The 23,668-nt window shown below is 36.5% G+C and overlaps 2 protein-coding genes across 3 annotated transcripts in view; both read left to right on the top strand.

Moving 5' to 3' along the window:
- The window catches only part of LOC119081944 (laminin subunit alpha-1), a 128,400-nt gene extending 120,875 nt beyond the window's left edge, over nt 1–7,525 (top strand). Inside the window, exons 28-32 of one of the 2 annotated variants that reach the window (XM_037191208.1) lie at nt 4,922–5,083; nt 5,149–5,605; nt 5,668–5,801; nt 5,860–6,091; nt 6,356–7,525. In XM_037191208.1, coding sequence (XP_037047103.1) covers nt 4,922–5,083; nt 5,149–5,605; nt 5,668–5,801; nt 5,860–6,091; nt 6,356–6,501 — 1,131 coding nt within the window. In that variant the 3' untranslated portion in view covers nt 6,502–7,525. Of the gene's footprint in view, nt 1–1,044; nt 1,514–4,921; nt 5,084–5,148; nt 5,606–5,667; nt 5,802–5,859; nt 6,092–6,355 lie in introns of those variants that run through there. The other variant, XM_037191209.1, reaches the window with a different exon arrangement.
- A 6,989-nt stretch (nt 7,526–14,514) lies between these two features.
- Nucleotides 14,515–16,286, top strand: LOC119081942 (multiple inositol polyphosphate phosphatase 1-like). The gene is made up of 5 exons (XM_037191207.1): nt 14,515–14,733; nt 14,797–14,888; nt 14,956–15,405; nt 15,474–15,931; nt 16,000–16,286. Exons 1-5 carry the CDS (start codon nt 14,550–14,552, stop codon nt 16,160–16,162), a joined length of 1,347 nt encoding a protein of 448 aa, XP_037047102.1. The 5' UTR covers nt 14,515–14,549; the 3' UTR covers nt 16,163–16,286.
- The last annotated feature ends 7,382 nt before the right edge of the window (nt 16,287–23,668 follow it).

The following is a 23,668-nucleotide window of genomic DNA, read 5'->3' as shown; positions in this document are numbered from 1 at the left end:
ATGGTTTTAAGCGATGAAATACTAGTCGTAATACGGGTAGTCTGTGCACCGGTATTTTTGCTCACACGACACTTACTTCACTAGGGATGAAAAGTAAATTGACTTTAAAAGTTTAAAATCATGTAAAATTCGTGACATTGCTCGTGATATCAATGAAAAGTCTCGTTTTCATGTGTTTGTTGACCTCGATTTCGCCTCGGATCAACAAAAGTAACACGAAAACTATGATTTTTATCTTTAATTTCTTACTTTTCTTTCAATTTGGCTCAGTTTGACCAGTGATTCAGTTTTGTTCAACGAAAACCTAATTTCTTTTCATCTGACGGCTTCTTTCGAAATCGTTTTAATTAGCTCATAAGCTCTTGCTAAAGCAACGGCAATTTTTGGATGAATGAGAATTTGGCTATTTCAAACAGTTAACTCAATCCAGGGCTACAATCTGTCTATACGTCCTATATTTTCCTTAATTTTTATCGTCTCGCGAAAATTAACGAAAATTTGTGAAAATTAAGAAAATTAACGTAGATCCGCCAACACTCACGAAAATATTTTCTCGAAGGAAACCTCCCCTCAGTGGAGAGTCTCTGCACAAAAAATCGTTAATTATTAACAATAGCTTCTTGGACAAAAAAAAAGTATATGAAAAACCGAGCAGTAAATGTTGATGCTCTTTCCTATCACTATGGAAATTGTGCAGGGAAACTGCGTCTCATATTCAATTCTTTCCCGCACCTCTCATGGAAACCTACATTTTATACATAAAATGTGACCTTAATTATGCATGAAAAGTGCAGCTTTTATTCGAAGTAAACGTCTGCAAGTAACTATTGTAAGTGATATTATACATATAGCTGTTAAACTACCCGAATTGTTTCGTAAAATAAAGTTGAAAAATAGTTTTAAATTCGTGCTGTCGCTGTAAAACTTTCACAATTTCAACATAATCGTAAACTGTTTTTTTTAGCTGAAATGGTTTTTGGATTATAACGTTTAACATCCGTCCAACTAATTTTAATTTATTTATTTTTTGTTTTCTTTTCATAGAACAATTCTATGGAGTGTATCTAATGGAATTGTCGGGACGCACTCTCGTTCACTCTATATTTTCTCTGTACTTTATTTATTTGTAACACTAACATCGATATACACCTTTTACATTGAAAATAATAATAATTTTGTTTAGAAAAATGTGTTAAAATAAAATGTAGTGGTGGAATTAGTCTACTTATGGAACTCAGGGATAAATGCTTCTTCAGGCAATAGACCCAGTGTGACAGTGTGCCGAAAAAAGCATTTATCACCGCGTTGCGTACAAAGTTTTTATCAAAAAAGCCAACGAGTTGAGAAAATTTGCCATTTTGTAATTTGATTACGATGAATACAAATTTACAACAAAGACCTCCGTAAACTTATTGACCTCAGTATCTTACTCTTGAACAATAATGACCATTTTAGGAAAATGAAATTTATGTCGACACTATCGCTGCAAGCAGTTTTTCTTTTCAACAATTTTTGGTCACGTCAAAGCAATACAACACTTTGTCAATGTTGAATTACTGACCAAGCAATACAACAATTTTATCAATAATTTTCTTTTCGACACAAGTGCTGAAAATTTAATATTCTTTTCGACACAAGTGTTCAATGATATAACCTTTTCGACACCAGTGCTTTTTACTGTACTAATGTCACAAACTCTTATCGTAATCAGATTACAAAAACAACTTGTTCTATACACCAAACGCAAAGAGGTTCTCGCACAAATGAATTGCTATTACTTGCCCTCCGCTGGTATTACCAATTTGACAATAAGTGTGCAAAAAGCAACCTGATTTCGTTACGTGTATCAAAAATTGCTATTTTCTAGTTTTTGTTTTTATTAAATAGTATATTACTGTATAAGTGAAGCAATTTGATATTTCGTATCCAGTATGAGTAAAAGTGTCCGAGAGCTTTATCCCGAGGTACTTTTACTCATCTGGATACGAAATATCAAATTATTTCCCGAGTGTAGTATGACATTTTCCTTTACGAAGGAGTGAAAAACTTTTCCTTAGAGACGGAAAGTCCATTTTCCCTCCCTAGTAAAAGAAAAGAATTTTTTGTAAGAAAATCTTGTGATTTACACTCTTTTTTTGTATACTTACTCTAAAAACACGGTTTACTTGGTAGTCGTAGTTGATTTTTGTACTAGTAAAATGTTTGTATGGTTGAAATAAATTTAAGTTAATATTTTGTGTGAATAAGACGGGTTTTTCTTTTCTCTACATAATTTATTAATGGATGTGGTTGATTTTCTACACACTAACACTCTTGCTTCACTACTTATCCGGGCTATGGATAAAATAATACAAAATTAATCAAAATTTCGCGCACAATAACACTGTTAAGTCTGCTGGTGATGGATTGAGAAAAGGCGGTCTTTAGATTCGTTGTAATAGGAAGTTTATTGTCGTATGGTAAGAAATTCTTTGTCTTCTGCAGCTGTGGAAACAAGATAACTTTACCTTGAGAAAAAGATAACTTTAAATTCTAGTACATAGATGAAGTTGGCTATTTCACACTCCCACGAAAGGTCATTTAAATAAAACTTGTTGTCTGTGCTGAGGGAGGAAGTAAATTTGTATGTTACACCGAAGATGAATAGGGGACATTTTGATTCTATGCAAATATATCATCACAAATCTTCGAAAATTCCTCAATGTAAGAACTAACCCTTTGACAAGCGCATCATTACTATGATAATATTGGTTATTTGTTTATCAATGGGAGAAATTAGGAAATTCCAACAGAGCGGAACGAGGTGAACACTTATTTTTTCATCCGTGCCTGGCGCAAATAACCGTTTTCATCAATGAAATAAACACCATTTTCAAAACTAAAACAAAATGACAGTTACAAAGAGAAATAGTTATTTGTTTACGGAGGGGAGAAAATACGCAATTCCAACAAGGGGGCCGTCCATAAAGGACGTCTGCGATTTTTCTGGAATTTTAGACCCACCCTCCCCCCTTGTCCGCACTTTTCCACTACACAAATGTATGGCGGTCACACTTTGGCGAACCCCCCCCTCACCCCTATAGTGCGGAGCGATGGTTCCTATTACTATTTTCTCCCATAGGTGAACACAACGTTTTTCATGCGTGCATGTTGTGTTTTGCCGTTTTTTTCCACGAAACGAAAACATCGACCAATTTTGAAAACATAAACAAATTGACAGTTCGAATGAGAAAAGTTCTATTTTCTCCACACTGAAGAGAAAGTGCTCAACTTTTCTTATTAGAAATGTCATTCGACCAGTCGTCAAGAAAACGCAATTTTCTCATGGCCTATTTAGGAGAGAAAATAAGGCAAAACACAACGCACGCATTAAAAAAACTCTTGTTCACCTCATGGAGAAACAAGACATGAACTGTCACCAGAGAGAACGTCAACAAAATGTTATCTCCTCACAGTATTTGAGTGGAGAAAATATGGTTATTCACGCCGCGCCGCATGGATAAAAAATTCTATTGGTTCTGCTACTGTTTGCCAAAATTTGCCGTTAAAGTATCTATAAGCCAGTCCTTATCGATTATTTTTGTAGACGTTGTCAATAACAGGTGATCGGCAGTTTCTAAAAGGTTTCTAAACTATTGGGAATTGTTTTTTTTATATGACCAAAAACCTCGAAACCTTTTTTTTCGTACAACTTCTTTGGGTCATATATGTATGAGGCCAGGTGAATTTGTTTAAAATTTATCTGATGGCAAACTCCTTCACCTGGCCATAAATCAATACGATACCTAATTGAACAGGGTCTCATATCCATTGATGGAGAAAGGGTGACACTTTTGGCAGCTAGTTGGCATTTAGTGGTATTTTAACGATCGAACGTCTAGAGTCTGTAGAAAGAATTCTAATGAAGCAGGAGGGCCGGAATGGCCACTGAAAGTGAATTATAGAATTTGGAAAATGTTCCTATTAGACAATTAGAGAGTATCATTTACAAATTGAACGACCAACAAAATTCTTTCCTACATCCTCTCACCTTTACTTGCAAAAGTAATTTGAATGGTAAGTTATGGCAATAATACGAACAACATAACAGCATGGTGTAATTTGTACATTTGTTTGTTATACTAACAAATCGTTAGTCGCAATAGATCCGTAAATTTTATGGTCAACTCACAGCCGACATCCAAAAATAATCTTCTGTTACACACAATTAGATTAAAGATTGACGTAAGTCTTCAACAAGTGATGTTTAAAAATACGTGTTCGTGATTCGTTAAATCAATATAACATTGTTGAACAAGAACAATAAAATTAATCCGAAACGTAGAAGTGCCAGCGATAAAACGGGTGAATGAATGGCTTTTAACGTCTAATAACGATAAATTGAAGGACGTCTAAACAATTCATTATGATCATTCAGCTAAAATCGTAACGATGATAGGGTAAGGACAGAGACAAAGTACGCTAATCCTTATACAGCGTTAACCTTTCATAAACATCGAGCTGGTCACCAGTTATCGAAATTTATTACTGCTTCTAATTTTAGAGATTTTGAAACGAAATCTTGACTGCCGTAACATTATCTCGAACTTAGTTTTGTCGTCGTTGTTGAGATAGTCGTCAATAAAAATTGTTTGTGCTTTGATATGCTCTAATATCCTCCCATGTAGAGGTTTATTTGCACGCTGCAAAGTAAAATTGCAATGCGACTCAGGAGGATTTCAGGGAAGAGAAGAGATTATTTACGACCTCAGTTTCTCTAAAAAAAAATAGTTTTTCATCATTCACCATTCAATATCTGATACTTGTGCCTTTCTGTCTTAGTGCACTGCTATTCCACTAATGCTTTTCACCGCTGCTCCGTCACCGTTCCGAAAAACATTCATCTCCATATACATCTCTCATATTCTAAATCATTCACTAGGTTGGAATTTACTCGTATGAACCGAATGCATTCAAATTTGGAGATGGACCGCACAGCCACTCCACGATCAACATACCAACGAGACATCTGTGGCAAAAGAATTTCAACATTCAATTCGATTTCCGGACATTTTATCCGAATGGAGTGCTGTTCGTAGCGCCGGTACGTTTGCTAATTATCGGGTAATTTTGTGAGGAAATTAACCAATCAATTTCCATTCGCCGCAGGGTACAAAAGAGAAACCGAAACATTTTATCGGTTTAATATTACGCGATGGTCAGCTTAATTTGATTGTTCGTGGACGTAAGAAGGAAGAACTCAATTTACCGAAACAATTAAACGATGGACAGTGGCACCACGTTATCCTGAACAGTGTGGCTAAGAAACTGAACGTACGAGTGGAAATTGGTATGAACGGGCAATATTCGTCAGCAAATATCAAATTGCCGAAACGGATTAGTGCCGCTAACATGATGTACGTGGGTGGCATATCCGAAAACAGTTTAACATTGCCGTCGGAATTGGTGGCTAAATTGGAAGGGTTTAAGGGGTGCGTTCGACGGTTTAGAGTGAATAATAACACGCAGGATCTGGTAAGGCCAGGACGACATTTCAATGTTGGACAATGCTTTCCAAAAGTGGAAAAAGGATCGTATTTTCCAGGAGACGCATACGCCGTGTACAGTAAGTTGTTGTCGAATGTTGAAAAGTAGTCTGAACGAAATGTTGACGATTGTCTGTTGCAGAACGAAATTTCCACGTCGGAAAATACCTAGAATTAGGATTTGAATTCAGAACGTCAGAACTAAATGGTGTTCTACTTAGCGTAGCGGAACCAGTCGGTTTCCCTGCATTATCGATCGAACTTCATAACGGAAAGGTAACTTGGTGTTCCGACTACAAACGCCTGATCAATGAAAATTTTCATTTTACTGTAGGTGGTTATGTCCTGTGATTTGGGAGACGGCAATCCATTCCGTGTGGAGACCGACAATTTGCCGTCCAAATTCACTGTGTGCGACAATAAATGGCATAACATTACCGCAATGTATGATTCGGAACAGATTGCTTTACGGATCGATCACCATGACTCGTTGACCACGCTTGCCCAGCATAGGATGTCCGGAAAGGTTCATACCAAATCGCCACTGTACATTGGCGGATTACCAGGTAAGATATGTGAAGAGATGAATTTGCCCATCAACAGTATGTACTTCCGCTTTGTAAACCAAAAGCTTCAGATTAGCTGGCACAATACATTTTCTCTGCACAATAACTTTGTCTAATTCCCAATTTCCTGTTAACATTTCCAATGTCGTTCCACCGCATTCCTATCATAAAATTGAATTTATTTCCCGTTCCGTTGAACACACACGAAAACGATAGACGAACAAATATTTCCAACAAAACGATTTTTCTCCATAAAATTCACAGATACTGCACCCAGCGGTACACTATTGAGTCGCGATTCATTCAAAGGATGCATTCGTAATGTCCTCATTCGCGACGAATTGAAAGACTGGACTGATATGGACGATTTGCATAACATTCTGCTAAGTGAATGTCTGGCAATTCACTGAAAAACGATCAAAAGCGGAACAGAGTGGTGGACGATGTATTTACATTCGGTACTGAATACGGAAAAAAGCAAAGTGAAAAATGTGGCAAATAAAAACCGTTTCGTTTTAACTACGATGAATGTGTTCAAATTTGTTTTTAGCGAAAATATATAAAAAAAGGAAGATGATTTAGTTGAGTGTGGTTCACGTTTCTTTACGTTTATTGTTCATTGTAAGATACATGTACTTAGAATTTCCAACGTTTCACAGTATAATCATAAATCAACTTGTAAATTATTAAGCCACGTGAAAGTGCTTTAAAATATATCAAAAAGTGTGTGTGCGCTTTTGCTTCGCTTATATATTTATAAGCTCCGAAATTGAAACGAATTTGAATGCAAAGTAATGATAATTGTAAGTGATTTGTGTGATTGTTTGGTGGTTTGTTTTGTGGTCGTATAGCACATAATTTTCCATTGAAGTGTGTACATTGTGTACACATAACAACTGAAACCACTTTTATTTTCGAATGAAAAAAGAAAGAAAGAAAATGTTTCAAGTGTACGTACGTGTACACCATTCTGTGTGGCATAAATATTATGGTGTGTTGTTTGCATGAATTATAACTGACACGATCTCGTGTGCTCTAAATATCTAAATTTTGTATGTTTTCCAAAATCGATAAGTTTTACGTTTTTATTACATATACGAAAGCGATATATCCATCTATCCATGTATTCCATGATTGGTGCGGTTGTTCAACGATTTTATTATTTGTTTTTGATTTTTTTTTTAAATAAACAAGAACAACATGAAATTAATATTAAATGCACACATAGAGTTACGCTTAAATATTTATTCTATTTTAGAAAATTGAGTATAAGATTTTCATTCGATTTTAAGCTGATGGATGGACGTGTGAGATTCAGTGTGAATGTTTCAAAACATTATTAGTTGCTGATGGTTGCGTGAATTCTAGCAAGGATGTTTAGCACTTAATGAATTTAGAGGCTTCGACAGATTATATTTATATGGAAAATGAAAACAAAACAATTGGAGAAAAAGGTAAATGACCAGAGAGAGACGATGCATTTAATTTATTGTTAATTGAAATCAAATTTAAGTTAAACAATTTTCAATGTATTCGATTGGATGACCGTAAGGCGATAGAGTGGAATTGACCGTTATCCGATTCGACATTAGTCACTTTTTATTAAATCGAAATATTTTTTAATTTATTAATGGCTAAGGATAAAACAAAGGAAAAGAATTGGAAAATAAATGTTGTTTTTTATAGAAATCGTTTTGTAGCTTTAATTCAATTTAAAACCATCCCTCGAACCAATAAATTACGACTTACCTCAGTACGTAACATATAGTCTGGAAAAGTCATGTACGTCGTAATAAGGATTTTTGTAAGTTTCTTTATAGATCAATAAAAGATGCGTAGAGGGATTCTTTTGAAAATCCACCTATCAAAATCGGACCCATTTCGTCTGGGATGGATATATACATGGTTTGAAAGGTCTTTGCCAGTAGACCTCAAAACAGGCCTCACACAGTCTCGAGCCACACCTGGTTGCTGGTGGAAGATCTCCGAAGTTGGAAAAATAGTGTTTTTTATCCGAAATTTTAGGCCGTTATGAATGATCGTTCCAGGTGAGAGTTTCGGGTCATGCCTAGTTTGATTAGATTCATTGATATATGTTTGCGAAAAATGCAGGAATTTTTTTTCAAAATCTGTGTGAACTTTAGACAGGGGTGGGCTGGTACTGATGACGCTTAATGTGAACCTAAGATGCTAGTCGTAACATACATTGTCTAAGCTTTTCATTGATACCTCATTTGCAGTGCTGGTGATTGCTGGCGAGTTTTACGAGTAGCGGTTGTACTAACATAAAGTTCTGTTATGTCAGCAATCACCAGCACTGCAAATGAGGTATCAATGAAAAGCTTAGACAATGTATGTTACAACTAGCATGTTAGGTTCACATTAAGCGTCATCAGTACCAGCCCAGACCTGTCTAAAGTTCACACAGATTTTGAACATTTTTCTTGCAAATGTTTGCAAACATATATCAATGAATCTAATCAAACTAGGCATGACCCGAAAGTACTTAAGCTCAGCTTTCCAACGAGCCCAATCTCACCCGGAACGATCATTTATAACGGCCAAAAAATTCCGATAAAAAACCCTATTTTTCCAACTTCGGAGATCTTCCACCAGCAACCAGGTGTGGCTCGAGACTGTGTGAGGCCTGTTTTAAGGTCTACTGGCAAAGACCTTTTAAACCATGTATATATCAATCCCAGACGAAATGGGCCCGATTTTGATAGGTGGATTTTCAAAAGAATCCCTCGTAGCAATAATTTGGGATACCAGTTACAGTGTTTCTTACACAGACATTTTGTCAATGCTTCACCTCTCCTAGAGTTCCGCTCCTAATTTTTGAAATGTAAAATATTTCGTCCTGTTTTCTACTTGATTTCTGCTCAAGTATTAGTTCCATATTTGATATTTTAGTGACAATTTTCCGTATGAAAATTACAATTTACTTTTAAGAAAGCTAATAGCCTCGATGAAGATATTTTTGTGACTATTTATGGAGTAACACATCCAAAATAAGGTCGAATTCTGATGTTCCTACTACTTCTTTTTCTACGTACTAGACATTTCGAACGATTTTGGCATTTTTTCGGCTAACATCTGAACTTTTAACAAGTTTGAAGTCACCAGAGGTAAGTCCCTACAAATTACTACTCATCGCAATAAAAATTCTCTGTTTAGTAGAGACACTTTTTAGTAGAACATTTTCCCATATTTTCTTAAATTTCCGGATTTTTGTAGGAAAATTTAGGAAAATGTTTACCTGAATAAAGTCTCACATCACTTTAACTCAGGGTTTTGAAAGAACATGTGTTAAAATTCTGACGAAGGCAGGTTTCACCGAAAATGGAGTGGATTTTTCCTTACAAAATTTTTAGCGCACACATAGCGACATCTTCCAGGTCGATGGAAAAGTGTGACAGTTGTAACGGAAGTCAAAGGTAAACGGCAGCAATCATAACAAAGTTCCAAACAAGGCCATGGGTTACTTTATTTCATTGAGCTCCCTTAATATTAGATTAGATTAGTTTAATTTCATTGAGCTCCCTTAATATTAGATTAGATTAGTTTACAGTCCTAAATATTAACACAAATGTCAATGAAGTAATGACTCATTTTCCGGGGATGCGATGAGTAAATTTCTGTTTGTGAGTATGATGTAAAAGAGACGGTACAAATGTTAAAAATTGTGGAGACTTATTGATTCGCAATAAAAATTCTATTTGGCGAGCCATTCTAAGGTGAAACTCATGCAAACAACCGAACAGAAACATTAATTTTTAACTCTTGCTATATCGTCTCAAAACAATGCGTAGAACATTAGGTTTTTTATCTGGACTGCTGGATCAACTAGTTTCTCGATTGAAAAAAGGTCTCACAGGTTTTTATAATTGATTTACAAGACGCGTAATTTACGCAAGTCTTACAACATATCCACAATGGTATGGAAAGGATAAAAAATAAACTGTACCCGAGGGGTGACTCACTTCTAGATTAAATGGATTAAATGGATTTAATGGATTAAATGGATTAAATGGATTTAATGGATTTAATGGATTAAATGGAATAAAAATTGGATTAAATGGATTAAATAGCAAAAAAGTTCATTTTACCAAATACTGTAAAAGTCTTAAAAATTGTTGATTTTGATCGAACCACGTACTACAACTCATACTACAATGTTAAAAAGCGAAAAAATCCACTTTTAGGAGTTTTTGGTGTAAAGTGGATTAAATGGATTAAATGGATTAAATAAATTTAATACCATTTTAACAAAAAAAAAATTTCCCTCTACCTCACGAGTACTTAAACGAGCTGGGGATCGTGCAAATCTATTTTTCGCAATTACTTTACAAATTTTTAAGTGGGTAGCCTAATTATTTCGGTAAAACTAAAAAAATTTTTTTGGATTAAATGGATTTAATGGATTAAATGGAAGTGCGTCACCCCTCGACTGTACCCACATCTACGCAGCTGGCATATCCTCTTTTCAACAACCTACACGCACGATATTGTTCGTTTTAATGTGTTATTAGTTGAGTGTTTTTGTGAAAGCATCGTTGTTTAGAGCTTAGAGGATACATTGTGTGTTAGGGTGTTGTAACAACGTACAGACATTTTTATTTCTATTTTTTTTCTCTTCACTCTTCACTTTTACCTCGAGTTACGTTATCGTTTAATGCTTTAATTCATGTCTGGCATTGTGGTCACGTTCGTTTACATGATGTTCCATTGTCAACTCTGAGGTAGTGCAAAATCGTGTGTACTTGCTTGAGATATTTTCAAATTATAATATCAGTTGGTGGAGCTATTGCACTCAATCAAATCATTCTATTTCAACAGCATTTTTCTATCGTTATGGTACAGGAGGCCAGCCGATGGAAATAGTATATTACTATACAAGGGAAGGAATTTGATATTTTGTATCCAGATGAGTAAAAGTGTTCGAGAGCTTTAGCCCGAGGTACTTTTACTCATTGTGATACGAAATATCAAATTATTGCCCGAGTGTAGTATGACGTTTTCGTTTACGAAGGAGGGGAAGACGTTTCCCTAGGGACGGAAAGTCCATGTTCTCTACCTAGTAAAGGAAATCGTACATTTCGTATCAAGGACTAAAAGTCTTTTGAGTGTGAGACTAAAAGTGTGAGCCGAAGGCGAGGTCTGGAATCGAATACGCTAAAAAAGACTCGCTGTAGCTCGCTGTCTTCTTTTTCTACGAAATTCTTTTGTTAGACATGAACCAATAGCATCGTAGCCAGTGTAGCCAGTAATGAAACCAGTATGAAAATTACAAGACTACTGTATCAAGCATCAACTGAAAGAACCTCTGCGACGAAAACTGGCTGAACATTTTTCCACTGCCAAATATGATTTTGCATCGTGACAATACGAAAAGCGAATAATAAAATTGAAAATTCCGTTAATGTTTGCTGGTTTCGTGGACCAATTGATTCATATGGTAACATAGTGTATGTTGAAATGCGATTGTGTACGATAGTGTACTATACTATAGGCGTACAGAATAATTGAACTTCAATTTTAAGCTCTTTAGCACGTACTAGCAACAGTATATTGCGATGTCACACGATCGATTTGCAAACTGTACAATAAACGAGCCATCAGAACAGTCGGAGCGTTTGCTGCGACTGAGCCCTAGTGCGTCTGTCACCCTACTTTGACCGTAAACCTATTGCGCCCGTAAACGTAGTTGAAGTCAAATTATTATGAAATGTGTACAGCTTAGAAATTGCGCATAGCACCTAAAATTTTCATTTATTGAGAGGCCTAAGGCCTAGTTACGGCCTTAGTCCAACGACCCAATTTTTTTTTTCAACAGCATTCTATTCGACCTTCGATTACCTTCCAAATGAAACTAAAATTAGGGAAATCGGATGAAATTTACTCGAGTTATATGAAAAATACACTTAGGGCCGAGTAGCGGGCTTAGTCCAAGGACCCAAATTTTAATTTTTTTCAACAACATTCTATTCGGTATTCGATTACCTTTCAAATGAAACAAAATTTAGGAAAATTGGATCAAATTTACTCGATTTATATGCAAAATACACTTAGGGCCGTGGAGCGGCCTTAGTCCAAGGACCCAAATTTCAAACATTTTTCTCACCACATTCTATTCGGTATTCAATTACCTTTCATATAAGACAAAAACTAGCAAAATTGGATGAGATTTACTCGATTTATGTGCAATATTCACTTAGGGCCTTGGAGCGGCCTCAGTCCAAGGACCCAAATTTAAAACGTTCTTCGCCACATTATATTCGGGCTTCGATTACCTTTCAAATGAAACAAAAATTACGAAAATGGGTTGAAATTTACACGAGTTATATGCAAAATACACTTAGGGCCGAGTAGCCTTTCACTTCTAGGGCCATAACTCACGGTCCATTCACCCGATTTTTAAAAACTTTTTTTTCCTGGATCGGTATCGACAATACCTATCTTTTGCCGTTTCATTTGCATTTCCATCGTTTTTTTTTTGCCGTAAATATCACCAAAAGACCTTAAAGCACTTAGGCGGCCCTAACTCACGAAGGGCCGACCCAAATATGCCCATCTTCAAACTTAGCCTCACTATTTTGACTATCTTTCAAGGAAAAAAAAATTTTGAAATCGGATTTGATTTACTCAAGATATCGACGTGACGGACAGACGGACAGAAGGACAGACAAAATTTTTATTGCGGATTCGTCATCTATGAACATAGGCAAACACTTTGCCCTTACCGTCTGCTTCGAATTCCATCAATTACACACGGCATCGTAATCCTATAAGCCCCTTTGTACTTCGTACGGGGCTAAAAACCGTATTAACTATATGTCGACATTCCGGCTAGCTATTTCGAGGTATACGTGCCTCAGAATGCATTGCTCGTATATATATCTGCTTAAACCTAAATAGTTTCAAGTAGTCTTTGAAGCGAAAAAAGGTAATCCTCTTGTAAATGTTCAGTTATCAACGGTCGCGGTTCGGTCGCGAAAATAATCTCTGCTGGCCTAAGGTTACCTTGTTATACTAAAGGATAACCGTTCAGAAAATTTTTTAATGGAATTCTACGTAAAAGACTGAAAGACGTTTTTTGTGACACTTGACCGGTATTTCAAAATTTTAATACGGCCGGTTTGGGAAAGCATTGAAAATACTTTGTTTTCGTGAGATGCATCGTAAAAGTGCATTTTTTCGCAAAAGAATGAATTGCATACGAACAACAAAGACGAAATCATTTACAGCTCAAACCTTTCACTTTGGTCTGTTGAAGAACCAAATATTGTTGGTGCAAATTCAACGCTATAGTAATAGTTACTGTACTGCTTTCTAATTCGTGTTAGGAAAATAACTATTATGTCTTTACTACTGAGGTCCCCTTAGTTTCTCTCGGGTCGGGATTAATTTAAGAGGCTTGTTAACTTAGCGGAAATTTGAGTGTACATTTGGGCGTTTCGTATTGTATTTTTGATGCTGCGAAAGTAGTTCATTATATTAGGCAACAATTTTGTGATAAAAGCAGACTCACAAGTGTGTTTTGAGCAACAAGATTGGATAACTGGCTTTTCTACAAGAATAGAGTTTGTATATCCGAGCCGAAGACGAGACTTTACCGAAGCAACTTGCTCAAAAACACACTTATGAGTTTGCTTTTATCCCAAAACAACCTCATGTAATGGATTACTTTCGATGCATCCAATGGAATCTAATGAAAGAGTAATTTTAAGCATCAAAATTACGGAAATATTTTGCACTGGTTCAAAGATTGCATACACGACACAAACGCACAAAAAAAAGCGTTAAATAAGACAAAGATTAAAAAACTCGTTCGTCCTAACTTTTCTTCAGCAATTAAGCTTTGCGGATATGATAAAGTTTAAGATATTTTTTTTTAGCAATCGATAATATTTATTGAAATATCATTGAATGCACAGTCTAAATTACGAAATACTATTCAAGACAAAGTATTTCTCAGAATTTCCCGACAAGCTCTTGAGTGTTGAACGTCTTATCGAAATAATCCTAGCGTTTTTATTGGTTGAAATATTTATAGTCTTCTCAACACATGTTCAATGAGTTATCGATGATTTATAAGCTAACGGTGATAAGGTACAGACGACCGCCTTTAGCCACTCAAAAGTTGCTATCTTTTTGGGGGCCAAATGAAATTTAAAAAAAGAAAATGCAAATCCATCCATCCAGCAAGCCTCTCGAAGTCGTGTATTTCACGTGCTATATGATAGTGTACTCATCGAGACATTCACGTGTATACCAGATAAATTACGGTGAAAAATTGCCGGTTGATACGGAATGAAAATAATCTTATCAAGCACATGGAGACCCAGAAATGGTGTTCGCGTGTTACACACGGTTTTGGTGTTCGGTAAAAAAGAGTATAAAATGTCGATGTTAATGTGTTCCAAGGTATCAGTTCAGAAAGAGACATTGTGATACAATGAATTTCTTCAACTTTTCCGTTACATTTGTTGCATTGGCCCTGGTGGTTGTAACTGCGCAACAACAACATGATCCAAATTACTGTTACGCAACTGATCCGATCAGACCACAGTTGACCAGATTTTCTAGTCGTTCTGCCTACGAAACAATCAGAGGGCGAGTAATCAATCCAGGAGTGTCAGGTGAATAAAATTAGTAACTGTCGGCAGTCAAGACCAGTAAGATTGACTCAAATTTGTTTCCAGCTTGTACGCCAGCAAAATTCTGGTTTTACTCCAGACATGCTGCTCGGTTACCTGGCGTAAATGACATCGGCCGTATGTCTACTATTCAGCCGGTAAGATCAACAATATTTTTTGGGACAAAATCTTGAAACTCGAATACAACTTCGATTTTAATAACAGCAAGTGAATAATATAATTGCTGCTCGGGCTGCTGGTCGAGGTCAAGCAGTGTGCGCACAAGATTTCAATTTGATAAATAATTGGCGCTTCGATCCGAACATTACCGTAGCAGTTGAACAATTTTTAACTGTAGCTGGCTGGAATGAAATCCTTGGAATTTCTCGACGTTACCGAGCTGCCTTCCCGACTTTATTCCCTGCAGTTTACAACAGAAACTGGTACACATTCCGTCACACTAATCGCCAACGAACTCAAGCTTCAGCTAGGGCTTTTGCTGATGGCTTATTTGGTCATAATGGATACCAACAAGTGGTTGTTGAGCCAATTCTAGATCCAGATCGTCTTTTGCGGCCACATGACGGCTGTCATCTATATGACGCTGCTAGTGATAACACTGTTCAAAGAGGTTTATGGCAAAACGGAGCGGAATTCCAGTTGATGTTGAATCAAGTTGGTTACATTTCTATCGAAAAAAAGCTCTTGAATTTCGCTAACTTAACTTCAATTCGCCCTTCAAGGTTAACGACAAATTGGGACTACAGGGCAACCAACGTTTGACCGCTCGTCAAACACGAACACTTTGGGAAATTTGCAATTTCGAGCAGCTATGGTTTTCAACGGTTACAGCGCCATTCTGTGGTATCTTTTCGCCATTCAATAATTTAATGTTGGAGTACTTCGAAGACCTCGACTATTATTACAACTCTGGATACGGTGGACCGAGGAGACTTTTCGAAAATCTGAACTGTCCATTGATGCAAGATTTGGTCGGATTTTTGGAAACGAGCAATACATCGGAAAATGTACGAATTTACAGTACACATTCGACGGCTTTCCAACTGTTCTTGATCACACTCGGTGTCTTTGGCAATGATGTCCCACTAACAGCTGCCAATTTCGCTCAACAAACAAATCGTCAATGGAGAAGTACCTTCCTGACACCAATGGCAACGAATATTGCAGCCATTCGATACAAGTAAGGCTACTTGGCATAACTCTCTGTTAATTTTGATTTTTTTACTTTAACAAATTTTAATTGAACAGCTGTCCCAACGGAGATAATGATGTGCTATTCTTGATGAACGAACAACCATTGGTCATTCCTGGTTGCCAAGCGAATGGCCTCTGTAAGGTTAACTACATTCGTCAACGATACAATCGCTTCTTAAGTGCAAATTGCGGAGTTTTATCTTGTAGTAACAACTGAAGTACTAGAATTGTTCAAGTGGAATTCAAATAGGATGAGAGTAACTTAATGTATGAATGATAATATGTACAAAGCGAGAAATATATTTTTATATATGACTGGGAAGCTAAATCTGCATTTTAAATTATCGTACGCCTACAATCTCATCCAGCTATGATATTCCAACCTTTTTTGTTGGAACTAAAAGAGTGCTACTATTGTAACTAGGCGTCGGTGAAAATGTGAAAAATGGAAATGGCTTGACTTGCCTCATGGCAACGGAAGCTTTTCTTTTCGCCATTCAGTTTAGAGAATACCCTGTTCAAAAGTACCCTGGTACTAGATTGACGGAAATATGGAGTCTTCGCAACCATATGCAAATTGCAAATGAAATGTTTTGTGGACAAACTTCAATAATTCAGACTCTGAATTTCAGAAAAGAGACGAATTTACAGTTTTTCCCAACTACTTTCTGATAGTTTCAAATTTCTAAGTAATTTTTATTTCAATAAACTTCCGAATTTTCAGTTGATGCCATCTTGTAGATGGTTCACGTATTTTACATGCTCCATCGACTTAAATATTCAGGACTCGTAATGTCGTAATAAACCCAAGGCAGAAGACTTTTTCATTCATCAAATTCAATTTTTAATTTATTCAATAAATTAGAACAAAACTAGGAAGATCCTCATACAGCCTGTAAATATTTTTCATATGCAGAATTAGCACCAGCTGACTATCACCAGCTGGATCTGCTAACACACACTTATTGTATGATAAACAATCAAAACACATTCTTAACAATGTGTTTACTTCATTCATACGTGTTATGTGCGCGTAGATGACGTTAACGTAGAAATGCACTGTGTGTAGGTTGTCTTTGAATTGTATACAATATAAAGTGTTTTTGTTTGTACACCAGCTGTTGATATTCAGCTGGTGCTCATTCTGCACATAAGAAACTTTTAGCAATTGTACTAATGTTCTGCACCAGCTGATGGTGTACAAACAGCGACTCAATGGCGTAATGGTTAGCACGTTTACTTTCCAATATTCGATTGAGTTGTCAGTGCCGGTGGTTCGAGCCTCAACCAGGCCAGAAAAAAAATCTGTTGTCAGACGTGTACACAAATACACAGCTGGTTGAATCGATTCATAAAAAATCTGGTATGGTTGTGTGTGTAGAGCTGTCCCACGGCTTACCCGTCAAGACATTGTTGGGAGCTACCGGTATTCTTCTCCTCCTGCGCTTTAGTGGGTTTAGCACTGCTATAGGTACTAAGGCTCAATATTCAAAAATCCTTCAGAGTGTAAAAATACTTAGAAGGCGTGGTTCGGAATTCACGTTAAACATGTGGTCCATAGTGTTAGGTCATTACAATACCATGTAAAAGTACCTTCACTAGCTATAGCAGCAATATCGTCACCCGTAACGATCTCCAAGCTAATCAAAGAATGTAAAGACTACCTAAACTCGGTGGGTCAAAATAACCGGATTTGCTTGGTTTGGGTCCCCGCACACTCTGGCGTGGATGGAAACGAGAAGGCGGATGAGCTTGCCAAAGCAGGCTCTGCTGCTCTCGTAGACGGGCTTGAACCGTACCTACCTATACCCGATTCGATATGCGCAAAAGCGAGATCGAAATGGGTGGAGGGTAAACACTTGGAGCGCTGGAATGCGTACGAGGGAGGCGCTCACACGAAGCGATTCTTCGCGAGGCCGAACGCTAGATGGGCTAAAGATTTGCTCAGCATGGACCGGAAATGCATAAGGAGAGTGGTTGGTGCAATTACTGGACACTGCGGGCTGAATCGGCTCCTCAATAAGCTAAGGCTCTCGGCGACTCCTTGGTGCTCCTGCGGATTAGAAGAAGAAACGGGCATACACGTCATCTGTGAATGTCCTAAATTTCTTCAACTAAGACGCAGGCTCCTTGGAGATTACGTCGTACAACCCTCCGAAGTTGTCGCCCTGGGACCTGCCACTTTGGACAGATTCCTGGCGGCGACCGGAAGGTTGTCTTGATTTAAATGATGACCGGGAAGGAAACAAAGGATCACAAGATCTGTGTTTCAAGATCACCTTGGTGATCGTCCCACCCTGATAAATCTAAAAATCTAAAGCTATAGCAGCAAATGGAGGCCGAATCTGCCACTTAAAATGTGTCCTCCCGGCTGAACAATAACCATACGCTATTATTATTATATGGTGTACAAACAAAAACACTTTGTATTGTAAACAACTCAAATACAACCTACACACAGTGCATTTCTACGTTAACGTCATCTATGCGCGCACATAACACGTATGAATGAAGTAAACACATTGTGAAGAATGTGTTTTGATTGTTTATCATACAAACAAGTGTGTGTTAGTAGATCAGCTGGTGATATTCAACTGGTGCTCATTCTGCACATAGGAAACTTTTAACAATTGTACAGCAAATTTACAAATTAATTAAACAGACGACATATCGAAAAAATCGTGTCTATAAAAACGAACTAATAATTCTGTTCATTATAACTGTAAGGTATTTTATATATTTCTCGCTTAAAAAACGCACTTTATCTGACCGCAAACCTCGATATAACGAAGGCTTTGCGATTCGCGTATAAACACCAAATACATAAGCCAATACATAAACTTTATAGTCGAGTTTGTAACAAAGTTCCCAAGATTTCAAGTTCCTCATATTCTGAATCTACAAGCGCAAGTGGTTGTAATTCCTTCTCATTTGAACACATTGCGCGTAATGGCACTTTCAGTTTGGCATCCCTTACAATCATATCATATGTCGAATTCCATCGCGTTTTGACGTCAAGTATAGGAGTCGAAAAGTCCATCTGGTACAGGAGACATAACCGTTTCAATTTCTGTCTCATTTGCGCCGACTTTCGAATTTTTCGCACCAATTTTCGCAATTCCTCCACTGTCGGTTGATTGGATTCATCATTTTGAACAATATTTTCTGGATTAATATCAGTATTTTCGTAGTTTACATCAGGCAGATCTAGCGAATCAATTTCGGTATCAAGTTCGTTGACAGGAATTTTTATGATCGCTAAAATATCTTGCACAGATAGATTTAGTATATGGGCCATACATCGTACTCTGTTATTTGCCGAATTGAATGGTATTCCCAGCTCTTCGGCTAGATCCTCCAACGATTCGATGAACGTATCATTATTGCTAGCATTATCCGGTGTTATACACATGACTTTTACCAGTGGAATGTTGAACCGTTTCAGACATTCTATAAAAATGTCACTGAGATTTGAGCCAGAGTGCTGACCATCAATATACGACAAATCCAACAGATCTGATTTAAGCTCCCATTCTTTGCTTATCCAGTGAGCGCGTATTCCCATAAATGGTTAAATATTTTTCGACGTCCACGCGTCCACGGTAAAAGAAAACTTTCCTGGCACTTCACTGATACGCAACTTGAGTTCTTCAACCTTTTCCAAGTATTTAGCCATCAGGTCTCTTTTTAAAGTCTTGTCTGAAATGAGGTCTGCAGCTGGATTTAGTAAATTAACCATTTCAACAAATTCTTTTTGTTGAGCTTGTGTAAACGGCTGGTTAGAAACTACAATCCATTTCAGCAAGGCCTCGCGGAAACGTTCTTGGGAAAATACTTAACACAATTTGTATGAGTACCATGTTTTCAAGCTTTAAGATGTTAACACTCGTGAAGTCTTCTTCTTTATTTTGCGGATCCAAAGAGATTCTGTCTGGGTGTTTTTTCTTTAAATGACTATTACAGTTGCCGGTACTGCCATTACTCTTTTCCGATAGTTTGTATTTACTTAAAACAAATTAAAAATTTGTTTCGGGTCTTAGCCTATAAGCAAGAATCAAATCGAATTACTTGGTGCAATAATTGCCATGACCATAACCATGACCATGGCTTTCCGACGTTTTGCAAGTTAAATGTTTCCAGATCCAGCTGTTTCTTTTCTTTTTCTTTCTAGGAGATCCCTCCTCATTCTCTTTATCGACATCTCCATCACTCATGATTTCATCGACTTCCACTTCCGAAATATTTTCATTTATTTCGATAGTTTTGTCCATTTCAAATGCGATTCAGATTTTTTTTTTTAGAATGGAAGAATGGAACAGTGTATTCAGTTTTTTCAAAGTCTCACAGCATATTCAGTTATTTGAATATGTACTTTTAGAGTGGAAACTGGTTTTCTGTCGTTATATCAGAATTAGCCTATTATTATATTTCAGAATTATAGAGTTAATTCAGAGCATGCTAATTCATAAGTTGTAAGTCAGAATCATATAACTCAGTTTCATTTAGATCATTTATCGGATTAAACTGATCTGTGGTGAGCCCTAGTATTTAATAAAGAAACCCAGGTGGAAAAATCTATCTGTTTGAGAAAGAACCGCGTATTTATCGAATTTGACAACTTTTGTCAAAATCGGCTTCGCCTCGGGATCATGTATCACTTTAGAGAGATGGTGTGGAAAAAAGACTCACACATTTATAACATGTTTATAATATAATTCGTGTCGTTCACTTTAAGAGCAACGGGTTTTTTTCTGATCAAGAGGAACTGAAATCTTAATAAAATAATCGTGTTAAGTAAATAATTGGTGCAAATCTAAGAGAAAAATCTAATTTCCGTAGACACGAGAACCGAAATAAATTGTCACATTTTGTGTAACAATCAATCAATCAAACATTTCGCAACAAACAAATAATTTAACTGAATAAATAAATGAACCAAGAAAAAAAAACAAGCAAACTGGACCAGAGGCGGCCACACGTCTAATTTATTCATCAATAAAAAAATAATGTAAATGAACCAAACAGAGGGCAATGACACACGGTGAGCTTGAAAAAATTTTTATTCGACCTCTCGTGGACATGAAATGTTTTTAGTGGTTTTTGTAGAGGGCGGCACCACGAGTAAGAATAACATAACAAGAAAATATTTCGATGGGAAAATTTTTAATTAGATCGATTTTTCGTTTTTCTGTGCGCTGCAGGAAGCTTCGAAAACTGTTTGGACCCTACTGGTGACTTGTTTGATCACAAAAATATAGTTACTGTTTAGCCTGAGGTCTAAGCTTTACAGCGATACCAATCATGACATTCATGACTACCAAAAAACATCTTTTATGAAGGAAAGTCATTCTGCTATGTCGATGTGAATTTTAAAGGCTGTATCATACGTGGATTACTTTTATTTTCTCTTATAAATTATTTTTAGTTATTTTACATAATTTAGGGGGTTAATAAAAGGTCGAAAGAAGATTTTTAACTCGAAATAGGTTTCTTTGTAAATTGCACCCATGAGTAAACTGCATTATCTCGAGTCAAAAATTAACAAACCTTTCTTTTGTTTCGTTCGTAGTTTCTCCAATAGTCATTCTAAGCTAATTCTGCAACATTTTAGTTGTTTCCACTAAAAAATGAGACATTATACGAAGAAATTTGGGTGGTCGTTCAGGTGTACCAACAAAGATTTTGTCAGAATGAAATCCAAGCTCATCCTTTGACCTTTTATTAACCCCTTAAATTATGTTAATTAACTAAAAATACTTTTTAAGAGAAAATATAAGTAATCCACGTATGATACAGCCTTTAAAATTCACATCGACATAGTAGAATGACTTTCCTTCATAAAAGATGTTTCTTGGTAGTCATGAATGTCATGATTGGTATCGCTGTAAAGCCTAGACCTCAGGCTAAACAGTAACTATATTTTTGTGATCAAACAAGTCACCAGTAGGTTTCAAACAATTTTCGAAGCTTCCTGCAGGGCACAGAAAAACGAAAAATCGATCTAATTAAAAATTTTCCCATCGAAATATTTTCTTGTTATGTTATTCCTACTCGTGCTGCCGGCCTCTACAAAAACCACTAAAAACATTTCATGTCCACGAGAGGTCAAATAAAAAAAATTTCAAGCTCACCGTGGACAATTTTCGGAAATGTTTAAATTATTTCAGAGAGAGACAAGTGAGTCATCCACATAACACGAATAACAGTTTGTTATATCGTCAAGGTCGTTATATCTTTGCTGAGATAATACAGTAATAGATTGCACATCTTATGAAATTTATAACGAGAAAAAAGCTTGTGTTTACACAAAAGAAATTCCCATAATTTAATAAATTTTTCACAGAATTGATTGGTTGGTCATTATTATTAAGAGAATTAGCTTTATGTAAACAACCATCGTCTTGGAGATATACATTTTATAAACGGCGCTCTCTACAACAACCGTTTTCACACAGATCTTACAATGGGAGCCACCAGATTTTAGCTATTAGTCAGTAATTGACGTAAATTTTCTTTCATAATTAATTCAATAAGTCGCCGTTATATTTATTGCCAATCCGAATGTACACTCCCTATGAATCATTTTCGTGTTTCGAAGGTCGAAAGAAGTTGAAGGTCGAATTCGGTTCTATACTTTAGAGCAATAATGAGACACTTCGCTAGATTCTATACATGAATTCTGAATCACTCCACGCAAAACGACATGTTTGAGCATGGATCGCGGACTACACTCCGTTTAGAAATCGGTTCATTCGTTTACATGACAATTAAACAAAAGCCCGTGAATCAAAATGAATTTTTGAGAGAAAACTGTGTACTGAATGGATATAAAATTGAATAGCGGTCAAATTCAAATAAACGGAGTCGAAGCGGAATGAAAACGGAGAACTTTCTTGTAAACAAAGTTTGTGCTTTAAGACCAATGCACCTTTCGCAAACTTGTAGCTTACTTTTAGGCGGATAAATATTTCACCCACAAACCAATGTTTCCTTTAAAAGTAACACTTTTTGCGTGCTTCAATTTTATTTAAAAAAAAAAGATTATGGTTCAGAGAAATCATCAAAAAATGTTTTTTTTTCACCTAAATGTAGGCTACAAGTTTGCAATGGGTACATTGCTTTTAAGCTATTCCATGATAATTATTGAGCTCCAAAGCTTAAATCTGTGATGCCACATTTCTTTATGATTACGTTATGGCAGTGCCGGTTTTTTAACGTTGCGATTTGGCATTACGTTATGGCAGTGCCGGTTTTTTAACGTTGTGATTTGGCAACGGACTAAATGCAACATTAGGACTCACCCACAGCGCAAGGCTAGTAACAACTCTGTGAAAAATGCCTATTCTAAAGACCCAATAGCTGAAATGCCTATAAAGCAAAATCTAAGCCCTGAAATGCCTGAAAATGCAAATTCTAAAAATTCAAAATCTAAAAGCTGAAATGCCTGCAAATTAAAACTCTAAAATCTGAAATTCTAAAACAGTCGAACGAAGAAAACATGGGTCGCGTGTAGCGACACAAAACGAGAACGGGCTGTTTCGACCTCAGACATCAACGGCGGTCAAAGACTAGAGTGGACTAGTCTTCATCAGTCGTTTCCGTTGTATCCTTCCGGAGACAGCAGTAAAACTTTCGATCTTGAACAAGTATCCGAAAGTTCACTAAAGAATTTGCCATCTACTGATGGAAAGTTCAGACATAAGCGGAAGGCTACTTTGAAGAA

The sequence above is a fragment of the Bradysia coprophila genome, unplaced genomic scaffold (assembly GCF_014529535.1).
Source record: "Bradysia coprophila strain Holo2 unplaced genomic scaffold, BU_Bcop_v1 contig_373, whole genome shotgun sequence".
Taxonomy (NCBI): Eukaryota; Metazoa; Arthropoda; class Insecta; order Diptera; family Sciaridae; genus Bradysia; species Bradysia coprophila.
Note: the sequence above shows the minus strand (reverse complement) of the source record. Positions and strands in the feature narration are given on the sequence as shown.